This window comes from Microtus oregoni, unplaced genomic scaffold, assembly GCF_018167655.1.
Source record: "Microtus oregoni isolate MIOR12 unplaced genomic scaffold, Mior012 000019F_ref0000042, whole genome shotgun sequence".
Classification (NCBI taxonomy): domain Eukaryota; kingdom Metazoa; phylum Chordata; class Mammalia; order Rodentia; family Cricetidae; genus Microtus; species Microtus oregoni.
Window position 1 is genome coordinate 19,124,418 of NW_024543078.1, and position 19,957 is coordinate 19,144,374.

Consider the following 19,957-nt stretch of genomic DNA (forward strand, 5'->3'; position numbering starts at 1 on the left):
CAATCTTAGAAACAAACCATAAATTAACGTATGTTTCTGGAGAAAATATTACAAGATATTATAAAGAACAGTCACTGATCATTCAGGTTGTGCAAGAACAGGGCACAGCAGCTGCTGATCTTTCAAAGGCACCAACAGCCCTACCTTTAAAATGGTTGACAGACAAACCTATATGAGTTCAGCAATGGCCTTTAACAACAGAGAAACTGCAGACTTTAGAACAGCTAGTACAGGAGCAACCAGATGCTCAGCATATTGAAGAATCAGCCAGCTCTTGGAATTCTCCTGTATTTGTTGTTAAAAAGAAATCTGGAAAATGGAGAATGGTGACAGATCTAAGAGCTATTAATAAGGTGATTTAGTCAATGGGCTCTCTACAGTCTGGAGTTCTTTAGCCTTCTTTATTACCTAAAGGATGACCTCTTATAGATATTGATTTAAAAGATTGTTTCTTCACTATACCTTTACAAGAAAAGGACAGAGAAAATTTGCCTTCATAGTGCCTATTTATAATAATTCTCAGTCTGCTAAGAGATATCAATGGAAGATTCTCCCACAGGGAATGTTAAATAGCCCCACCCTGGGCCAATATTTTATAAGTCAGTCATTGGAAATATAGTTTATCATTACATAAATGACATTTTATTATCTGATTCAAATGTAGATATTTGAAAAGAATGTTTGAAGAATTAAAGAAAATTTTGCGTTGTTGGATACTACAAATTGCTTCTGAAAAAAATTAAAAAGGAGAGATTCTTTCTTGTTTTCTTGTTTGTCTGTTTTCCAAGACAGGGTTTGTCTGCAGCTTTGAAGCCTGTTCTGAAACTAACTCTTGTAGAGGAGATTCTTTTAATTATTTAGGCTATAAAACAGGTTTACAAAAAATCAGATACCAAAAGGTACAAATTAGGAGAGAATGAGTGTAGACTCTCAAGGATTTACAAGGATTGCTAGAAGACATTTCTCATCTACAGCACACTACTGTGCTAGGTCCTGATGACCTGATTAATTTAAACAAAACCATAGATGGTGACAAGGACTTAAACAGTCCCAGAAAATTATCAGCTGAAGCTCAGTGAGAATTGACTTTGATTGAAGAGAAACTACGGAAGGCACATGTGGATCGTGTGGATCTGAATCTTAACTGTATTCTGGTCATATTATCTTCTAAACATTCCCCCACAGAAATTTTAATGTAGAGGGAAGATATATGGGTCTTTTTACCACATAAACTGAATACAAAATTTAAAAATTATATGGAAAAGGTCTCTGAGTTCATGCTAAAACGAAAGTTGAACTTTTGTCAATTAGCAGGAATAGACCCAGCATAAAGTGCAGTACCTTTTAATAATGATGAAATTGACAAATTATGGGAAGAAAGTGAACCCTGGCAACAAGCTTGTAGTAATTTTTTTTGTGAGAGATTAACAACAACTATTCCAAAAGCGAGAGAATTCAGCTTATAAAAAGAACAAATTTGCATTGCACGGGACATACCAATAACTGGAGCCCCTATATTCTATATTGATGCAAATCAGGAAAGGCAGGTTACAAATCAGAAAATTTAAGTAAAGTGGATCAAAATCCTTATGATTCTGTCCAAAAGTCAGAATTATATGCTATTATCATGGTACTAAGAGATTTTAAAAACCTCTCAACGTAGTTAGCGATTCCAATATGCAGAAAGGTGTTTTGCATATTGAAACTGCTGGATTTATATCAGATGATACAGAACTGACTTTATTATTTATTCAATTACAAGATACAATCAGGAATAGGAATCATTCCACATAGCAACAAACACACATCTGATCCCATATGGGTACTAAAAGGAATGAAATCTGGCAGATGGATGTGTTCGATTTTGTAGAATTTGGAAAATTAAAATATGTACACCACACCATTGATACCTATTCAGGTTTTCAAGGGGCTTTCAACTGCTCTGAGTTCAGGAAAGGCTGGTTTGGTAATCACACATTGCTAGAAGTTATGGCCATTATGAGTATACTTGTACAAATAAAGACAGATAATGCTCCACTATATGTCTCTAAGAAAATGAAACATTTTTTACTTATTATAGTATAAAGTACATTACAGGTATACCACACAATTCTACAGACCAGGCAGTTATTGAAAGACCAAATTGAACTCTAAAGGGTATGTTAAATAAACAGAAAGGGATGATAAAGACCCCCAGAAATAGACTGCATAATCCCTTATTAACTTTGAATTTTCTAAAAGCTAATGAGAAAGGAACAACAACTGCATTGAGACATTGGATAACAGAAAAAAAAAAACTACCGAATTAAATAAGCTGATATAATTTAAAGATGTACTGACCTCAGAATGGAAGCCAGGACATGTGTTACATTGGGAAAAGGGATTTTACTTTTGTTTCCACAGGAGAAGAAAAGTTAAGGATACCATCAAAATTGATAGAGATTTGATTTTAACAAGAGACACCTCTTAATTATAACAAATGATAGTCCATCCAACAGCATGGCTGTTTAAACTAACCTATAAAACTAAAAAATACTTTCCATTTGATCTTGCCAAAAGAAAATCTCCTGAAAGTTAGGGTTGGGAAAGAGTTTTGTTTTTGTCTTTTCAGGAGAATGAAGACATCCAGCTACGGAATCTGAAGACCACTGGGCAAATGAAACCTCTGAAGAAAAAGAAAAAAGTTAATTGGCTTTTTATATATATATCACATTTCTAAAAGGATAAAATTTCATAAATCTTCCCAAATGTTTGTTCCTGCTATTCTCTACAGACACATAATACAAATAATTTTTTTGTAGTCCAAGTCCAATTAAGGATTAAAGCTGGCTTTGGAATTATAATGTGGTTCTCTCCTTCTCTAAACCCAGCATGCTTATTAAAATGAAATCCAAAATCTGTCTCATGTCAGAGAGCCACCTGATATGGGACAGAAAAAAAAAAAACAAAAATTTAAGGACTATTTTATTGCCACTCATCTCATAATCTACACTTTTCTAATGATATTAATGTCATATAAATAATTCTAGAAAAAGGTTTCATCCTAGCTTCCTGTACTTGATTTCGGGTTTTAGTGAACCATGATGACCTTTGAAGACTCCAAAAGGGGGATGAGACCCCACAATTCCTCCAGAACTGTGATAAAAAACACTAAGCTCAAAACACCCCCTCAAGATTGACTGTGGACTAGCCACTGCTCAGACCAGTTTTGAGGTGGCTCGTGAGATGATTCAGCGTCAGACTACTTTAGTCAGGACTTGAGACAAGCCCTGCATTTTCCCCTTATGCACAGATTGAACAACTGATACAGCTACCTCTCCTAGGACTTGACAATTAACTCAAATTTTTCTTTTCAGGACCCTTGAAAGATGCCACCAAACCCCTAGACAGCAGGAAGTAGATTTAAGAACACAACACCCACATTCCCAAGAGGTGGGGTGGGTGGTTTTTGGTCTTTCATTGAATTATGGATATTTGTCATTGTTTAGGGGAATTGGTTATAAGGTATTATTGGTAATGGTCAGGAAAATAGCTAGACAAAAGAAATCAGAGTCAAGGTTCTGGCTTTGAAAAGAAAAAAGGGGATATAGATATAACAGGATACAAGGGTAGATTACTGGATCTTCTCTAAAAAGAAAAAGAGGATATAGATATGATAAGATGTAGATTACTGAATCTACTTTTAAAAAGCAACCAGTTTCAAATATTTTACATTGAATTGAACTTCTGTATACTGTATACAAATTCTGTATATTGTCACAAATTTGAGATTTATTTTGTTAGAACAAAGATACTTTACATATATTACTAATCCTGTTCAGGGTGTTATACCTATACCACTCTAATAATGTAATGCAAATTTCTAGTCCTTCAAAATAATTATTACCAACTCTTCAGGATAATAAGGAAATACAGATTAGTAGTTAATCACCTATTATAATCAAACTTGTAGTCACATTATGCATGTCTCAAGCTTAAACAAAGATATATTTTATATAGACAGGTCATCTTCAAACATTTCAGAGATCTACAGAATATGGCATTTAAGATGTTTTAATAACATAGGGTCTTTTATTCTCTTTTTTTATGATAATAAAACATGTCTGCTCCTGACAGCACCAATCTACTTCAAAGAAGATGATGGGCAGCGAAGAAACTCCACATGGAATTTACTTTCTTTATGGCAAAAGTAAGTCACTGAGCAAAAAAAAAAAAAAAAAAACAAAGAAAGAAAAACGCCCTTGCTTTGACTGCTGACAGTAAGGTGTACTAACTGGACAAGTAGGACACAAAACAGAATGACCACCAAATATTGTCAAGACAAGGTAGGACAGCCCTTCAGAATATCCTGTTTCACAGAAAAATCTGGCAGATAATCTAGGCCTGTAGGCCGAAGATGGATGCCCCAACACTGCAGAGGAACTTTGGATGACTGTCCAGGCAGCCAGCTATTTCTGTCATTTCTCACAATTTCTGAAAGTTGCTTGCTTACACTTCTTGCTTACTTGGTTAATATTATTTCCTTCTTGGGTCTCTGAAAGAGTTGAAGACAAGATAGTTATAGTTTTCCTTGTTTACCTGATATAGAAGGCAAGTTATGATAGAGAGTAAATTAGGTATGAGACTTTGGACTCACCAAGACAGGACAGATAAGTGGAGTATTGTCTCTGAATTTATCAAATGCAAATGGACTAGATATTGTTGATTTATTCATTGCCTGTATATATTGTATATAGTTATCATACTTATTGTATATAGTTTTTCTTATATTAGTTATACCCTTTTATTATTTTAGGCAAAAAGGGGGAAATGTAGTGATAGTTCATTTGTATTTTAATAAATAAAACTTTCTGAAAATCAGAACACAAAATAGCCACACTAGTCAGCCATACAGGCCCGGCGTGGTGGCACACACCTTTAATCCCAGAAGCCATACTAGTTAGCCATAGAGGCTGGACGGTGGTGGTGCACACTTTTAATCCCAACACCAGAGAGGAATATGAAGCCGGATGAGGCAGGAACTTGCTCTCTTTTCATTTGAAGATTTCACAGAGGTAAGAGCTCTCCAGTGGTTTGGCTGCTTTGCTTCTCTGATCTTCAGGTGGAACCCTAATACTGTCTCTCGGCTTTTATTAAATGAGCCACACAAATGGAATGGACATTGCTAGTGTAATTATTGTCTGTATATGCTTTTACTATATTAGTGTTTGAATTTTCCCTTTTTATTTAGACAAAAAGGGGGAAATGTCTGATATTTTTTTGTGTTCTGACAAATAAAGTTTATTTTGAACCAGAGGGCAGAGTTGGCCACTAGGTGACCAAAATTAACCAAAGGGTTGAGAGGACAGAGCAAGTAGGAATGCGGGGCTTAGAGAGGTTCTCAGCCCCTTTGGGGAGTTAGAAATGGAGGAAGAAGGAGGAAGTCACTGGTGGCTTCTCTGCTGCTTCTCTGACCTTTCACATTCTTACCCCAATATCTAACTTCAGTTTTTTTTTTGTTTGTTTGTTTGGTTGGTTGGTTGGTTTGGGGTTTTTGTTTATTTGGTTGGTTGATTTTTTGAGACAGGATTTCTCTGTGTAACAGTCCTATCTGTGCTGGAACTAACTCCGGTTTTTTGCTGATAAAGAATAATTAGATGAACATATCAATTCTGCCTCTAAATTAAGAAATAAACAGCTGCCGGGCCGTGGTGGCGCACGCCTTTAATCCCAGCACTCGGGAGGCAGAGGCAGGAGGATCTCTGTGAGTTCGAGACCAGCCTGGCCTACAAGAGCTAGTTCCAGGACAGGCTCCAAAACCACAGAGAAACCCTGTCTCGAAAAACCAAAAAAAAAAAAAAAAAAAAAATAAACAGCTTTAAAGGACTCTCAAACAGCAGGTTCTCAAAACATATTGAGAGATCATATAATTAAAATGTTAAGTACAAATTTCTTTTTCTCTGTTCACAAAAAGATATCCTCAATGATCTTTTTAAACTAAAATTTAAATAAATCAAGTATGTCAATGTATATACTTATTACATGCATTAAAGACTATATGTAAGTTCCACTATTTAAAATAATCTACAAGATTTACTTTCAATTCAAGAGAACGAGTCCCCAGTTCTTTGCAAACCTCATCCTCAACTGCCAGCAACCTACCATATTCTCCTACACAGCAAAAGCTCTTTATTAAGAGAAGCTTCTCCAGATTAGTGGGTTTGGTTATTATAATGAGAAAATTAGGTTACATGCCAAGCTACTGATATCTTCATTCTCTAAATTTACTAAGGGAATATATTACAAATCTCTAACAAATTTTCATGGACACCATGAAGCTTTCTCTGCCCACTGAGCTTTAGTGTGCCTCACCCCTCCACTTTCCAGGCACTTGCCTAAGGAGGCCCAGCACCAGAACCAGAAGGAGAGGGACAGAAAAACACTCTGGGAAATCTAAGATTCTAAGACAGTGGAACTGTGTCCAAATTCTCTTTCCTATTTTACAGCAAATGACCTAAGGCAAAGAAAGTACCCTTAGGAAAATGTGGCCCCTTGTATAATAGAAAAGTTAAACAAAATGCTCATTGCTTTTATAACATACATGTGATATTAGAGATTGAATTTAGGCCTGGCATCTCCTAGGCCAACCACTCCAGCACAGAGCTACAGTCCCTTTCTTTTTGTATTGTGAGTCAGGTTTTCACTAAGTTACTCAGGCTCTGTCTTTGAATAAATAATTTGTCTGCCTCGGCATCCTAAGTAGCTGAGATAAGAGTCCAGTCTAACAGGGGTGGCTCTAATCTGCTTCGTTTGTTGTTTTTTGAAACAAGTGTTTGCTATGTATCCCCGGCTGGTCTGTAGGTTGCTGTGCAGCCCCAGCTGGTCTGTAACTTGCTGTGTAGACCAGGCTGACATAAAACTTGCAGAAGAGTTGCAACCTCGGGTTACCAAATGCCAGGATTACATGTACCAATACACCTAGCCTTCTAAGTGGCCTTTGAAGTTATTAAATAACAATGGAGAATTTGGGAAGAGTTATCTTTTCTGAATATTTGGTTCTGGTTTTAGACAAAACTTTAAGCAAGTACGTGATGAGTGTTCAAATTTAGTCATAAATTTGAGAAGGGAGCAGTATCTGCAGTGGGCTGGTTTCAAGCTAGTAGTGCTTGCCAAGAGGTGTGCAGGTCAAAAAAGGCAAATGGTCAAGGCAAACCTAATCACACCGATCAACAAAGGATAACAATGAGAATCACCAGCTATTAGGGGGAAGGGGGAAGCAGGGGAATTAACAGGGGAGGGCAGAGGGAGGACAATACGGAAGGAATATGAGGAAAGAGTGATAACACTAAGGATGTTACAAAGACACATTATGTGTTTATTTAAAATATACATGTATATATGTACATAAACATGTGTGTATATACAAGTAGTTTAAATGGGTGATAATGCTGCCCCATTCTGTCTAATGACCAGAGTGTGGTATAGGAAAATTCTAATAAATTCTGATGAATGACTATGTGATGAGATATTCATATGTCATCATTAACTTTGTATAATAGGATATAAAGATGGAAATCAAAATAATTAAACAAAAACCTTTAGGGAGTACAGGAAAGAGTTAAGAGTACTGGCTCAGAGTTAATAGCTTTTGCTGCTCTTACACAGGACCTGAGTTTGATTCCCAGTACCAACGTGGCAGCTCACAACTACCTGTAACTCCAGCTCCTGGAGTTCTGACACTCTCTTCTGATCTCAGCAGGCTCCTATACACACATGCTACATATACATATATACTCAGGCACATACACATAAAAACAAACAATTTAACAATTTTTAAAATTGTTATTAGATAACATGACTTTTCAGAAGCAATCATAATAATTAGAATTACTAATTGTAAAGCAAAACAATTTTATCAGTCAAAATAAAAGTATTTATTAAATATGGTTGACATGACTTTTCTGTGTGACATGAAAACTCAAATCAGAAATAGGAAGAGCCTAAATTAGAAGTTCCCTTTTTTGAAACAGTGCACTAGGTCACAGTCCTAAAAATTAATGTGCCAAGAACATCTCATAAGGATTCCCACGGTTGACAGCGGCCATGTGCAGCATGATACATCCAGTAGAGAACCGGCTCCAAGGGATTTGCTCCATCTTGCTTTCCTGTCAACTGTTTTACTACCAGTTCTCCCCATAGATGTGATAACTCACAGGACCATGCAAATTAAAACAGGAAACGTCACACTTTTAAGGGCTGTTCATGGTCCTTTTTTTTTCTTTTTTGTTTTTCAAGACAGGGTTTCTCTGTATAGTTTTGGAGCCTGTCCTGGAACTAGCTCTTATAGACCAGGCTGGCCTTGAACTCACAGAGATCCGCCTGCCTCTGCCTCCCGGGTGCTGGGATTAAAGGCGTGCGCCACCACAGCCCCGGCTCTGTTCACATTCTTACTGCAGCCTGCACATCCATACAGAGGGAAACCATAGCAACCTCTTCCTTCTTGCTCTCCCTCACCTAGACTAGCTGGAGACAGGTCATGAACCAAGACAAAGCTAGAAAGTAAATCGTTAAGCATTTGAAACATATTCTTGGGCATGCTTTCAACCGCATTCCTGGATCCAATATTTACTATGTTTTCATGATGAGCCGGTCTTACTTGACCACTGCTGGAGTCAGAACAAAGCATACACAATGACACATTATGAAAACACCACAATGAAGCCTACCACTCTGCATACTTAAACAATAAAGACAATGTGGAAAGTTAAGAAAAGGCCATCCTCATGGAGCTAGGATGATTAGGTATGGTAAAACACACATGAATGTACAAGATGAAGAGATTATGTGGCTTTACAGGGTGTTTTTAAAGGAGTGGAAAAACATTCAGATTCCAATCAACATGACACAGGATGTCACATGACCTCTATGAGCTTCGGTTTTCCTTCTTCAAATGAAGATGGGATGGCTAGACAAGCGGTCACTATCCTTAAAGATGGGCAAAACTTGAATGGGGCCACTGTGACGGCTCAGCCGGCACAGACACTTGCCTCCAAGCGTGATGACCAGAACTCAACCCTCAGGTTTGGTGCATACTCCTGTACACACACTTATGGACATTCATACACAATAAGCAAAGAAATGCAATATGAACTGAAAAAAAAAAAAACCTTGGCTAGCAGGCTTGGCAGGTAAAGGTGCTTGCTATGCAAGCCTGGCAAAGTGAGAAGGATCCTGGGAACCCACACAAAGGTGGGAGAAAACTGACTTTACGAGTTGTCCTCAGAACTCCACGGCACGGGCAGTACATGCAGATGCGCATGCACACACACACACACACACACACACATACACACACACACACTCACACACACACTCACACACTCACACACACACTCACACACACTCACACACACACACATACACACACACATACACACACACACACACACATACACACACACACACACACTAATGGTGACAACTTTGAAATGGTGGCAATCACCCTAGACAGAAAGGTGGGGAACTCGGACTCTCTTCCAGACATTCTCACCTGGTATGAACGAGTTTTCCAGGGCCATGATAAATCACAAATTACATCACTAACATCTTTTAAAATAAGCGCCATGAAAAGCTACAGAGCCCTGTTCTAGCTAACTAGCAAGGTTCATTAAGACCTACGATTCCGTGAGTCTTTTACTATTATTGTGTTTGTGTTTGTGTGCACGCACACACACGAACATTTGTGCATGCCATAGTGTACATGTTGAGATCAGAGGACAATGTGTTCTCTCCCTCCCACCATACGGCCCCAGGGGACTGAACTCAGGACTTTGGGCTTAGGGACAGGTGTTAACTGAGTCACCCTACTAGTTTCTCTATGACTCTTAACAGTGCAAAACTGTAAGTGCTGGCATGCCTACAGGGCAAGTTCTTGGGGTACACTGTATAGGAAGATGGCTTTGGATGGGCACATGAAAACAGTTGTGTGCTATAAAGCTTTTTAAAGTAGTAGCTTAGGGATGGAGAAGATGGCCCAGTGGACAAGAGCTCTTGATGTTCAAGCAGGAGAATGAGTTCGAATCTCCTGTACCTATGTAAGAGGCCATCTGTGACTACATATGGATGTTTAATCCCAGATTTGTGGGGTGTGGGCACAGGAGGCTGTCACGCTAGCCTCACACACAGGGAGAGGCCTGTCTCAAGGCACTAGGGCAGGGAGTGATGGAGTAGACACCCGACATCCTCTGGCTTCTGAGAGCACTCACAGCTGTGTGCGGAAGTGAGCATCAGTAAAGCCTCTACACACACACACACACACACACACACACACACACACGCTGAAGCTTATGAACTTAAAACCCCTGAACCACAGACCTTGCAGAGACAGAAGGAAGTTCTAACCAACTAACTGAACCAAAAATAAAGCCATCGATGCTGAAACCAACTGTAACCTGCCTTTCTAAGCTCAGAAAGGGCTGCAAAGCTCAGGAAAAGTGGACCTCTGCCATATGTCTAGAAGGGGTGTCTGCCATACAAATTATAAGTTGGAAAAGCATGGAAAATGGAGAGAAAGGAGAAACTCTAGCTGCTGAATCAGAAGACAGCCAGCTCAGAGCTACACGCACATGCTATCCTAAATGAGCAGCTCTCTGTATCTGCAGTTAGAGCTATGAATTAAACACAATCAGAAAACTACTGTCCTTTAGAGTAACTGTGGACCTTTGGAGCAGGAGATTTTACTGAGGAATCAATTCAGAAAAATCCCAGGCTCTGTAAATACATGCAAACCTGAGCATGTGCATTCTGTGTCTCCAAACCTTTGTCTGTTTTAATATAGGGCATCACTACACAGCCCTAGACAGCACTGAATTCACAGCCCTGCTGGCCTCCTGAGATTACAAGAATTATATTATACCAGCTATGGCCGTGCATTCTTAGGACAAAAGAATTCATTTTTTTTATTTCAGATCCTAAATGAGATCAAGAGGTCCAAACTGGTAAGGAGCCCACAAATTTAAATAAAATCAACTTTAAAAGATATTCATTTATAAAATTTTAAAAAGATAATTTAAGAAAAACCTGCTGCTAGAGAATTGGTATTTAATGCAGAGCATGGAGAAAAGAAATAGAATATTTTTGTTTGAGAAACAAAACTCCAACCATACCATACCGCACATTGAGAAGCAGGGTGTTTCATATGTTCAGAATAACATTTATGAGACAGTGTAACTCATTTAATTGGGTCATTATGGTGAGCAATGGGAAATGAACCAAACTGGTGGTACAATATCGCCCTCTTCTGGAATCAGATGGTAAAGACCCACCCCAAGGAATTGGCAAGACTAAGTGGAATACTTTTCCCAGTTTAGCCCCAGTTTAGTCTGGGGTGACCTTCCACTAGCAGTTTCAGTGCTATAGTGTGGCTTTACAGAGCCCATCATGAACGCAGGGAGACAACCACAGCAAAAGTCTGACTAGATTAAGGCTCACACCACAGGAAGGGGCCTGTACGGTGCTGCAGGCCCAGGACAAACACTTGCCTTAAACAGATAGGATGTGTGTGTCAAACTGATTTCTAAACATTTGTGTTTGTACCATAGAGGGCTGCTGCTCTCCCTCAGTAATGGAGGGCCATTTCTCTTCTGCATTGGGAGATGCTCACTGCAGCGACGCACCAGTCAGAGTCTGAGAACAACTGTCTACTGCTGTAGCAGAACGACCCAAGGCGCCGTCAGAAACAGGACAAGAAACACACATGTACAAGGGGGAACATCACAGAGGAAGGGGCAGCAGAGTGTGAAAGCCAGCTACAGCATGTCATGTAGCCATTTCCTCTAGACTGAAACATTCTGTCACAAAAGGGACAGAGACACCCGAGGCTCCTGGAATTGACAGGAGGGCTGGCAAAACATCTCAGCAGCTAAAGGTATTTGTGACCAAGCCTGACAACCATATCTGAGCTCTAGTCCTCCAAACAGTTAAAGGAAAGAACAGATCCCTGCAAGCTGTCCTCTGACCTCCACAGGCACAGTGTGGCATCTGCTACACACACATATGCTACACGCACACACATGGACACCTGTGACATACGCTACACACACACAGCTGTGACATATTCTACACACACACCTGTGACGTGCTACACACACACACACTAAATATTTTGAAGGAAACAGTAAACTCACAGCTCTCAGGAAACTCACTAAAGTTAGAAAACTCATGAGGGTCCCCACCAGATAATAGATAAACAGCAAACAAGTTCAGGAAGACGAGATGCCTAGGTGGAGCAGCTGGGTACAGGCTGTATAGGGATCCACAATGCAGCTTTCACGAGTCCCCATTGTGGCCTTTTCAGTGACACCGCTGTGAGTCACTTATGCTCCAGTAAGCAATCGCAGCAAACTTCCTGGCTCCCCAAGTTCACCAGCTGGAACCGTTAATGTCTGTCCTCTTTATCTGAACTGAAGAGATGTGGACGCACCAGCAGAGTAACGCAGCCATGTTAAAATAGGTTTCCTTAAAACTAACAGGATGCTTGCGCTGAAACGGCTTTAGGAGCTTCCTTCTACATACCGGCCAGGTGGTCACCAGTCCTCGGTTTAATCTGTGTTAGAGAACTTATCCTCTCTGGCTAAGTCCTTTGGGATGAGAAGTACTTCCATCCCGAGTCTACCTTCTTAATATGGCTGTCTCTATTGTCTTGTTCTCAAGCAGAAACCTCCATCTAAGTGTGACATTCTAAGAACAGGAGCACTAAGCAAAGACCACTGTCACCGTTTCACCACAGATGGGCTGAGATCCAACGTCATCCACACTGTGTCCCACTCGGTAGCATCTAACTAGCTCTGTCTCTAACCAGTCCTAACCGACGTTCCCGAGATGTCGGTCCTTTAACGTGGCGGCTACTTTTTAAACTCAAGTATAAGAACCCATATTTATTATCATTTCATCTTTCTAGACTGTTCTTGTTCAGAAGCTCTTGTGAATTAACCATAGCATCTGGCATGTCTACTGCACTCTCAAGCCTGTGTCCTGGAGCCTATAGGGATGGGGAAAGAGCCCTGGTGACACGGGGACTCCCTGCACTCCAGTGATGTTTGTGTTCCCATGCGCAGGCGTCATCAAAGGGCTTCTGTGTCTCCCTTAGGAGACTAGAACTTGGAAGGACAGAAAGACAAGACCCAGCAACTATTTTCATCCTCTTCCCTCAGTGGAGTTCACATGGCTGACCATGGGCATGTTAGAAGCACTGTCCAGCTTAGGACCAGTCACTCATCCAGCTCCTGTGGATGCAGACAGTCCAGCATAAGCCAGCCGACTGTGTTCCGGCCCTGCCGTGTTCCGGCCATTCTCAGGAAGGTATCACGAGAAGGAGTGGTCAGTGGCAGCCATGTTCCACCAGCTCTCCAGATGCTGCAGATACGCTTTGCTCCAGCAAACTTCTTCTGTGTTGTTCTTCCTCGTGCCCAGTGCCTACGACTCACACCCGCGGTGCTACTGGGCTGGAATCTTACAAACATTTGCAGCCAAGCTCACCAGCGGCTAGTGTTCAGAAGTGTTCACCTTTGGAAAAGCTGAGTGGCACTTTGTCCCCGATCACTTGGAAAGTGTGCTGCCTTTAGCATCCCTGAGGATCACAAGCAGCCGCAGGCTGTTGAAATCTATGTTAAAATGTAATTTACTGAGCCAGAGCACTCAGCCCCACTTAGGAAAGCCTCACTTCATGGAGCCGCCATTCTCCCGAAAATGGTAACTCAGCTTTCTGTTTTTGAGAAAGATCACATTTTCCCTGACAGAAAGTCAGAAGAAAAGCAGGATTTTCAGAAGTCGACTCTATCACTATGAGCAGTGCACCAGCATTCCAAACAGGTCTGCGCATGTCCTAGACAACCTACACAAATCTCCCTCAGCAGTTCTTGTGAGCCTTACTCACTGAAGGATCTGCTTTTCTGGTTGTTATCCTAACAGATCAAAGTCTCCTTCTTATATTTGCATTCAAGTGACTCTGTCATTGTTGGGTTTCTTGTTGTTGTTTTGTTTTATTTGTAACTGATCTCAGTTTTGCAAAATTAAACTTGTCTGTTCAACTTGGGCAACAGTTACACAGGGAGTTCATCAGGTTACTCACAACACTCTTTTATAAGTTTTTCAGAAGAAAAAAGGTCCCCCCTCCCCCGCTCCTGCTTACCTTCAGGAACTTACTCTACAGCCTGAGATGAAATCATGATCCCCTGCCATACATACGCCTCGTTTCTCAGTCTTACCCTTTTAAAAGGATGATTTCTTGAGACAGGCTTTCCCAGGCTGTCACAGCAGCCGTCCTGCCTCAGCTGCCCAAGTGCTGTGTCACAGGCAGGAATCCCCAAACCTGGCTTCCCAATTCTTTATAGGGAATTTTCTCTAAACTTACTTTTATTGGTTAGAATAATTTGGTTTGGATTAAAATCTGAATTTTTGCTTTCTCTAAATGTCCAAAGACTTATAACTTATCTTTTGGCCCAGGTGTTTATGCCAGTTTTTCTTATATTGAAATTCACCCAATTCACCGGGTGGTGACACACACCTTTAATCCCAGCACTTGGGAGGCAGAGGCAGGCAGATTTCTATAAGTTCAAAGCCAGTCTGGTTCACAGAGCGAGTTCCAGGACAGGCTCCATAGCTACTGAGAAAGCCTGTCTCAAAACACCTAATTTGCCAAAATGTATATCCCAAGTTCTCCCCCCCCACCACCACCACCCTATCTCAGAAACATATTTTTTTTAATTCTTAGTTTTGAGCTGGCAAGATGGTTCAGAAGGTAAAGGCACCTGTTGAGTTCGGTACCTGAGACCCACATGACAGAAAAACAGAATCATTTACTCCAAGTCGCTCTGACATCTACACGTGTACATACACACACAATAAAATGTAAAAAGAAATTTAAGAGTATTAATTTTTCAAACTATAGTCCTTGTAACAATAGCACCAGTGAGTTTGCTTAGAATGAAAATTCCTAGGCCCTACTTGACTAAATACATACAAATCTCTGGAATTTACCAGATTGGGCTCAAATTCCTGACAGCCCTTCAGTCCCAGCCTCCTGAGTACTGGGATTACAGAGAGAAGCCACCATGCCTAGTTATGAATAAATCTTATACTTGTTATAAAGTTGAGCAACCACTGCTGTGGTTGTTTAAAAGAAGATGGCCCCCATAGGGAGGGGCACTGTTAGGAGGTGTGTCCTTGCTGGAGGAAGCCTGTCACTGTGGGGGTGGGCTTTGAGGTCTCCTGTGCTCAAGCTACTTCTAAGAATCAAGATGTGGGACTCTCAGCTCCTCCAGCACCATGTCTGCCTGCACACCACCATGTCCCTCCATGACGAGAATGGACTGAATCTCTAAAACTGTAAGCCAGCCCCACTTAAATGATTTTCTTCTAAGAGTTTCCCCGGTCAAAGTGTCTCTTCACGGCAATAGAAACCTTAACCAAGACAACTATCTAAAAGAAGAAACTTCAAATTCAAAATTTCTCAAATTATGTACTTTAATCTAAATGTGATTCTTATCGACCTAACTTCTTAGACTGTGGGTGGCAACCACATCTGGCGTCACATACCTGGATGTGGTGGGGTTGCAAGAAAAAAGACTGACACCAAAAATTAGCTCAAACTCAACTGTGTAATAAATCTGAGGCACTTCTGGCCATGCTTGCTCATGTCCCATCATGCAACTCCACTGCAGCCTTAGTTCTGACACATGGCACACACGGCATGCCCAGCCTTAGTTCTGCACACACGGCATGCACGGCACACACGGCATGCCCAGCCTTAGTTCTGCACGCACGGCATGCACGGCACACACAGCATGCCCAGCCTTAGTTCTGCACGCACGGCATGCACGGCACACACAGCATGCCCAGCCTTAGTTCTGCACACACGGCATGCACGGCACACACGGTATGCCCACCTTAGTTCTGCACACACAGCATGCCCAGCCTTAGTTCTGCACGCACGGCATGCACAGCACACACAGCATGCCCAGCCTTAGTTCTGCACGCACGGCATGCACAGCATGCCCAGAACAGCCTCGAACTCCTCACCATTCAGCTTTCACGCCAAGTGCCAAGTGTGAGCCTCTCTCTCCAACTTACATTCCCATTTGTGCTTATTTTTGTTTTAAAAATTAGAAATTCCCAGAATACATTTACTACATGGTCTAAGATATACAAAATGACCTTACCTCTCTCACAGACAGCTGTGGTGGGAAGGAAACCGATAAAACCACACTGGTGAATTCAAACCCAGAGGCTTCAACCTTTTGGCACACCTAGAAGAGCATTACAAATATGTAAACTCTGAAGACTTGCGGAAATGTGGCTCTAATCATAGAGTTCCTCCCAGGACGTGATACTGCACAGCTCCCCAACATTCACTTAGCAGCCAGGGGCTGAGGCTCAGCAGTACTGTGCTGGCCCAGCATGTGCCAGGACAACTCTAGTGCTGCCCGAAACAAAGGCAAAGCAACAAAACTGATGCATTCAGTGGAGCACTCTTCACAGACATCATGAGAGTAAGCATTTCTTAGTTCTCACCCTACAAAACTGATGCATTCAGTGGAGCACTCTTCACAGACATCATGAGAGTAAGCATTTCTTAGTTCTCACCCTACAAAACTGGCAGTCAGGACATTCTGAGTGTCAAACAGTTCTTATTAAGTTTGCCATATGTGGATATACTTTCAGAATAGTTAGTCTTTTCTAATGAAGACGAGATTCCAGTGATTAACGCGTACAGACCAAGTTCAAATGAATGGTATTGTTTAGGACCGTTGGTCTAAGAGTCCTAGCTTAAAGGCTACGCTGTTTCTGACAATACCTATAATGAGATGGTTTACCTTTGCAATAAACTCTTTCTCACAGAATTCTTGAAGAATTCCTAAGCAAATATTGCACACACTCGAGTTTGAAGGGTCAGAAGCAATGCTTTTGTCTTCTGTGGTAGAGATCCCCTCTTGTCCGTTTCCACTCAAATTATCTGTCCCATCTTCTTGAAGACGAATTTTCTTCAATGGTGGGTTTGGAACTTCCAAAATTAATTCATCTTTTTCAGTTTCAAGAAATTTCTGTAGATCATTTAACAACTCCTAAAAAGTTAAGAAAAAGCAGAAACATTTTAAAGCGGCTTTAAGATTCCTAAGATGAAGTGTAAAAGTCAGCAAAGTGTAGTAATGTGTCTTCTTGTTTTTAATTGGTAGTGAAGGGCCTTCCCAAAATAACTACAAACCAGACTTGTACATTTCTTGACGGAGCCTTTTTATTTAAGATTAGGGTTTTAGCTTAAATAATTTGTGAAATTCTTTTGGAAAAGTATACACATATATAACATTTGGCTAGTATATGGAATAAATGCATTAATAATAAATTCGATCATCAGTAATGCATGGATGGATGCTGCACACAGGATGTGCCTACGGATGAGTACCACGATTAAAGGCGTGGTACTCCCCTTACAATTGCTTTCCTGGATCCCAGCCCTCTGGTCCCACTAGAGCACTCAGAGGCAGAGGGAGCAGATCCTCGTGAGTTCAAGCACCCTGGGCTACATAGTGAAGCACTGTCTCAAAGCAAGGTGTAGAGAGGATTATAACAGCACAGACTCATACAACGCTGGTTTATATCAACTCAGGAGTATCCAATTTACTACAGCAGTGACTTTCTAATCTGAGAGATTAATCTGTGGCGATACACTGCGATAGAAATATCTTACACTCTAAGAGCCCGGACCTCAGTCAAAGTTCATAGCGCGCCTTGAAGTCACTTCAGACTGCTGTACTGGTATGTGCTTGGCCTGTCTGTTTAACCAACCTTTAAGGGAGCAACAACCAACTTTACTTGCCTGGGCCTTCCCACATAATCCTTTATAACCCAAGATAACTTATAGCTATGATCTTAAATTATGTACTCTCCCAAACCCTTGGCCCAAGAGCAATGCACATGTGTCTGCATGTGTACTATGATAATCATTTGCTAGAAACAGCAAATAGGCCAAAAGCAGCCTTATAAAATGAATATTCACCGTAAATACTGAAAGAAGCATTCAGCTATTGCCTGATAGGGTTTGCTACCTGGGTCAGTTGGAGTCGGAACTAAAATCCTTATAAAATTGCTAAATATTTCTGCAAAGTATTCTCATTCCTTCATGTGATGATTTCTATGCCGTTTAATAAAAGAAATAGTGAGATGGCTGAGTGCTGTAGGAGCTCCTTCAGCCAATAGCCTTTAAGATATCAGCCCACTTGGGTGTGGTCTCTTATACTATAAATGCCAATATAAAGGGCACACACATGCTCTTTCTTCCAGCTGTTAGACGTGGTTCCTGTTCCCCGTTCATGCAGAAGACTGTGATCTGGGAGTCTACCCCTAAATAAATTTATTTAAGATTAGGGTTTTAGCTTAAATAATTTGAGATACTCAATTCTGACACAGTGTGGGATTTCTTTTTAGCGTCCATCTTCATCTGGCGCCCACGTGGATCCCAACTCCACACCTACCAGGTGGACTGGTCTAAAAGGCCCAAAAGGTCCACAGCCCAGAAGGTCTCCCATCCCTGCCCACCTGGCTTGGTTTCACCTACTAGGCTGTTTTTTGGCAAAACCCTACTACAGCAGAACTAAATGCGGTGACTTGTAAACTTCCCAGGCTCGTGCATGCTCTCCCTCTCCATTGCTGCTTTCCCTGCCAGGCAGCGACTTGGGCAGCTTCTGGCTTGTGCTACCTGTTCGTGAGCTCTGGGCTCCTTGCTCCGTGTACGGAATGGATTCAACTGCTCTTAATTTGTCAAGCAAAGCATACTTGTCAGTATTTAACCAGGCACCAACACAGGAAACCAAAGCGGCGCAGGACTGTTCATGCCGCCACCCTTCGCGTTTCTTATTACACTTACAACAATTTACCAAAATCTCATAAGAGAGGTAACTACTTAATTAATGAATAAATCAATAAACTTGAAAGTTATTTAATGGCAGACAGTATTATCATCCAGGAATTTGATAACCTTTTTGCTTATACTATGGATGGTAGTATTCTGCAAGGCTTATATGGTTTTTCTGATACATCCATTTATTGAATATTGGGACTTAGTTTTCTTTTTTATATTATATCCGTAAGAAAATGGTTTAATAACAAAGCCAAGAATAAGGCACTTTTAGGAATGATACAGTCCTTACAGACTAATAATGAACAGCTAGCTGACAGAATTAATAACCATCGAAAATCAAGAGTTATCTGAAAAAATAATACTATTGAAAAGGATAACATTAATTTGAAAAACAAAATCCAATCCATGTCAAAGGGTATTGAGAAATTATCTGAAAGAATTCATACTGTTGAATTTGACAATCAAAATCTATTAAAAGATATGATAGGTTTACAGATAAAGTATCTCTCCAGGAAGGCAATTTGCATGTTATTCAAATTATGTCCAAGGATGAGATGTTATCCTTAAAGGTAAAACTTCAAACCTTGGAATCACATGTTCAGAATGAGGATGAGAGGCTAGGTGCCTCTATGAAATCACTAGAAATATATACAGGCCAGGAGATTCAGGCTTTACAAAAGACAGTAGTAAAAATATGATATGATTGAGGAAATTACCAGAGCTAATAAGAAGGGAAACAATTGGAAATAATATGTGAACAATTTCCTAAATACATAATTTACCATTGCTTGGATGACATTCTGCTATCTGATTCAAATGTACATACTTTAGAAGGAATGTTTGAAGAAGTAAAGAAAGTTTTGCCTAAATGGGGATTACAAATTGCTTCTGAAAAAATACAAAGAGAATATTCTATCAATTACTTAGGTTATAAAATAGGTTGACAGAAAATTAGAACACAAAAGACACAAATTAAGAAAGATAATTGCAGACTCTTAATGACTTTCAATGATTGTTAGGAGATGGTTCCAGTCTACGACCCACTGATGGGATAACACCTGATCT

The 19,957-nt window shown here is 40.5% G+C and overlaps 1 protein-coding gene across 5 annotated transcripts in view; it reads right to left on the reverse strand.

Moving 5' to 3' along the window:
* Positions 1-19,957, reverse strand: part of Pus10 (pseudouridine synthase 10) — a 73,612-nt gene that overhangs the window by 43,451 nt on the left and 10,204 nt on the right. For all 5 annotated transcript variants that reach the window (XM_041669774.1, XM_041669771.1, XM_041669772.1 and 2 more), the window contains exons 3-4: positions 16,851-17,099; positions 16,197-16,283 (exon numbers count right to left, since the gene is read on the reverse strand). In XM_041669774.1, the coding sequence (XP_041525708.1) occupies positions 16,197-16,283; positions 16,851-17,099 (336 nt within the window). The remainder of the gene's footprint in view (positions 1-16,196; positions 16,284-16,850; positions 17,100-19,957) is intronic.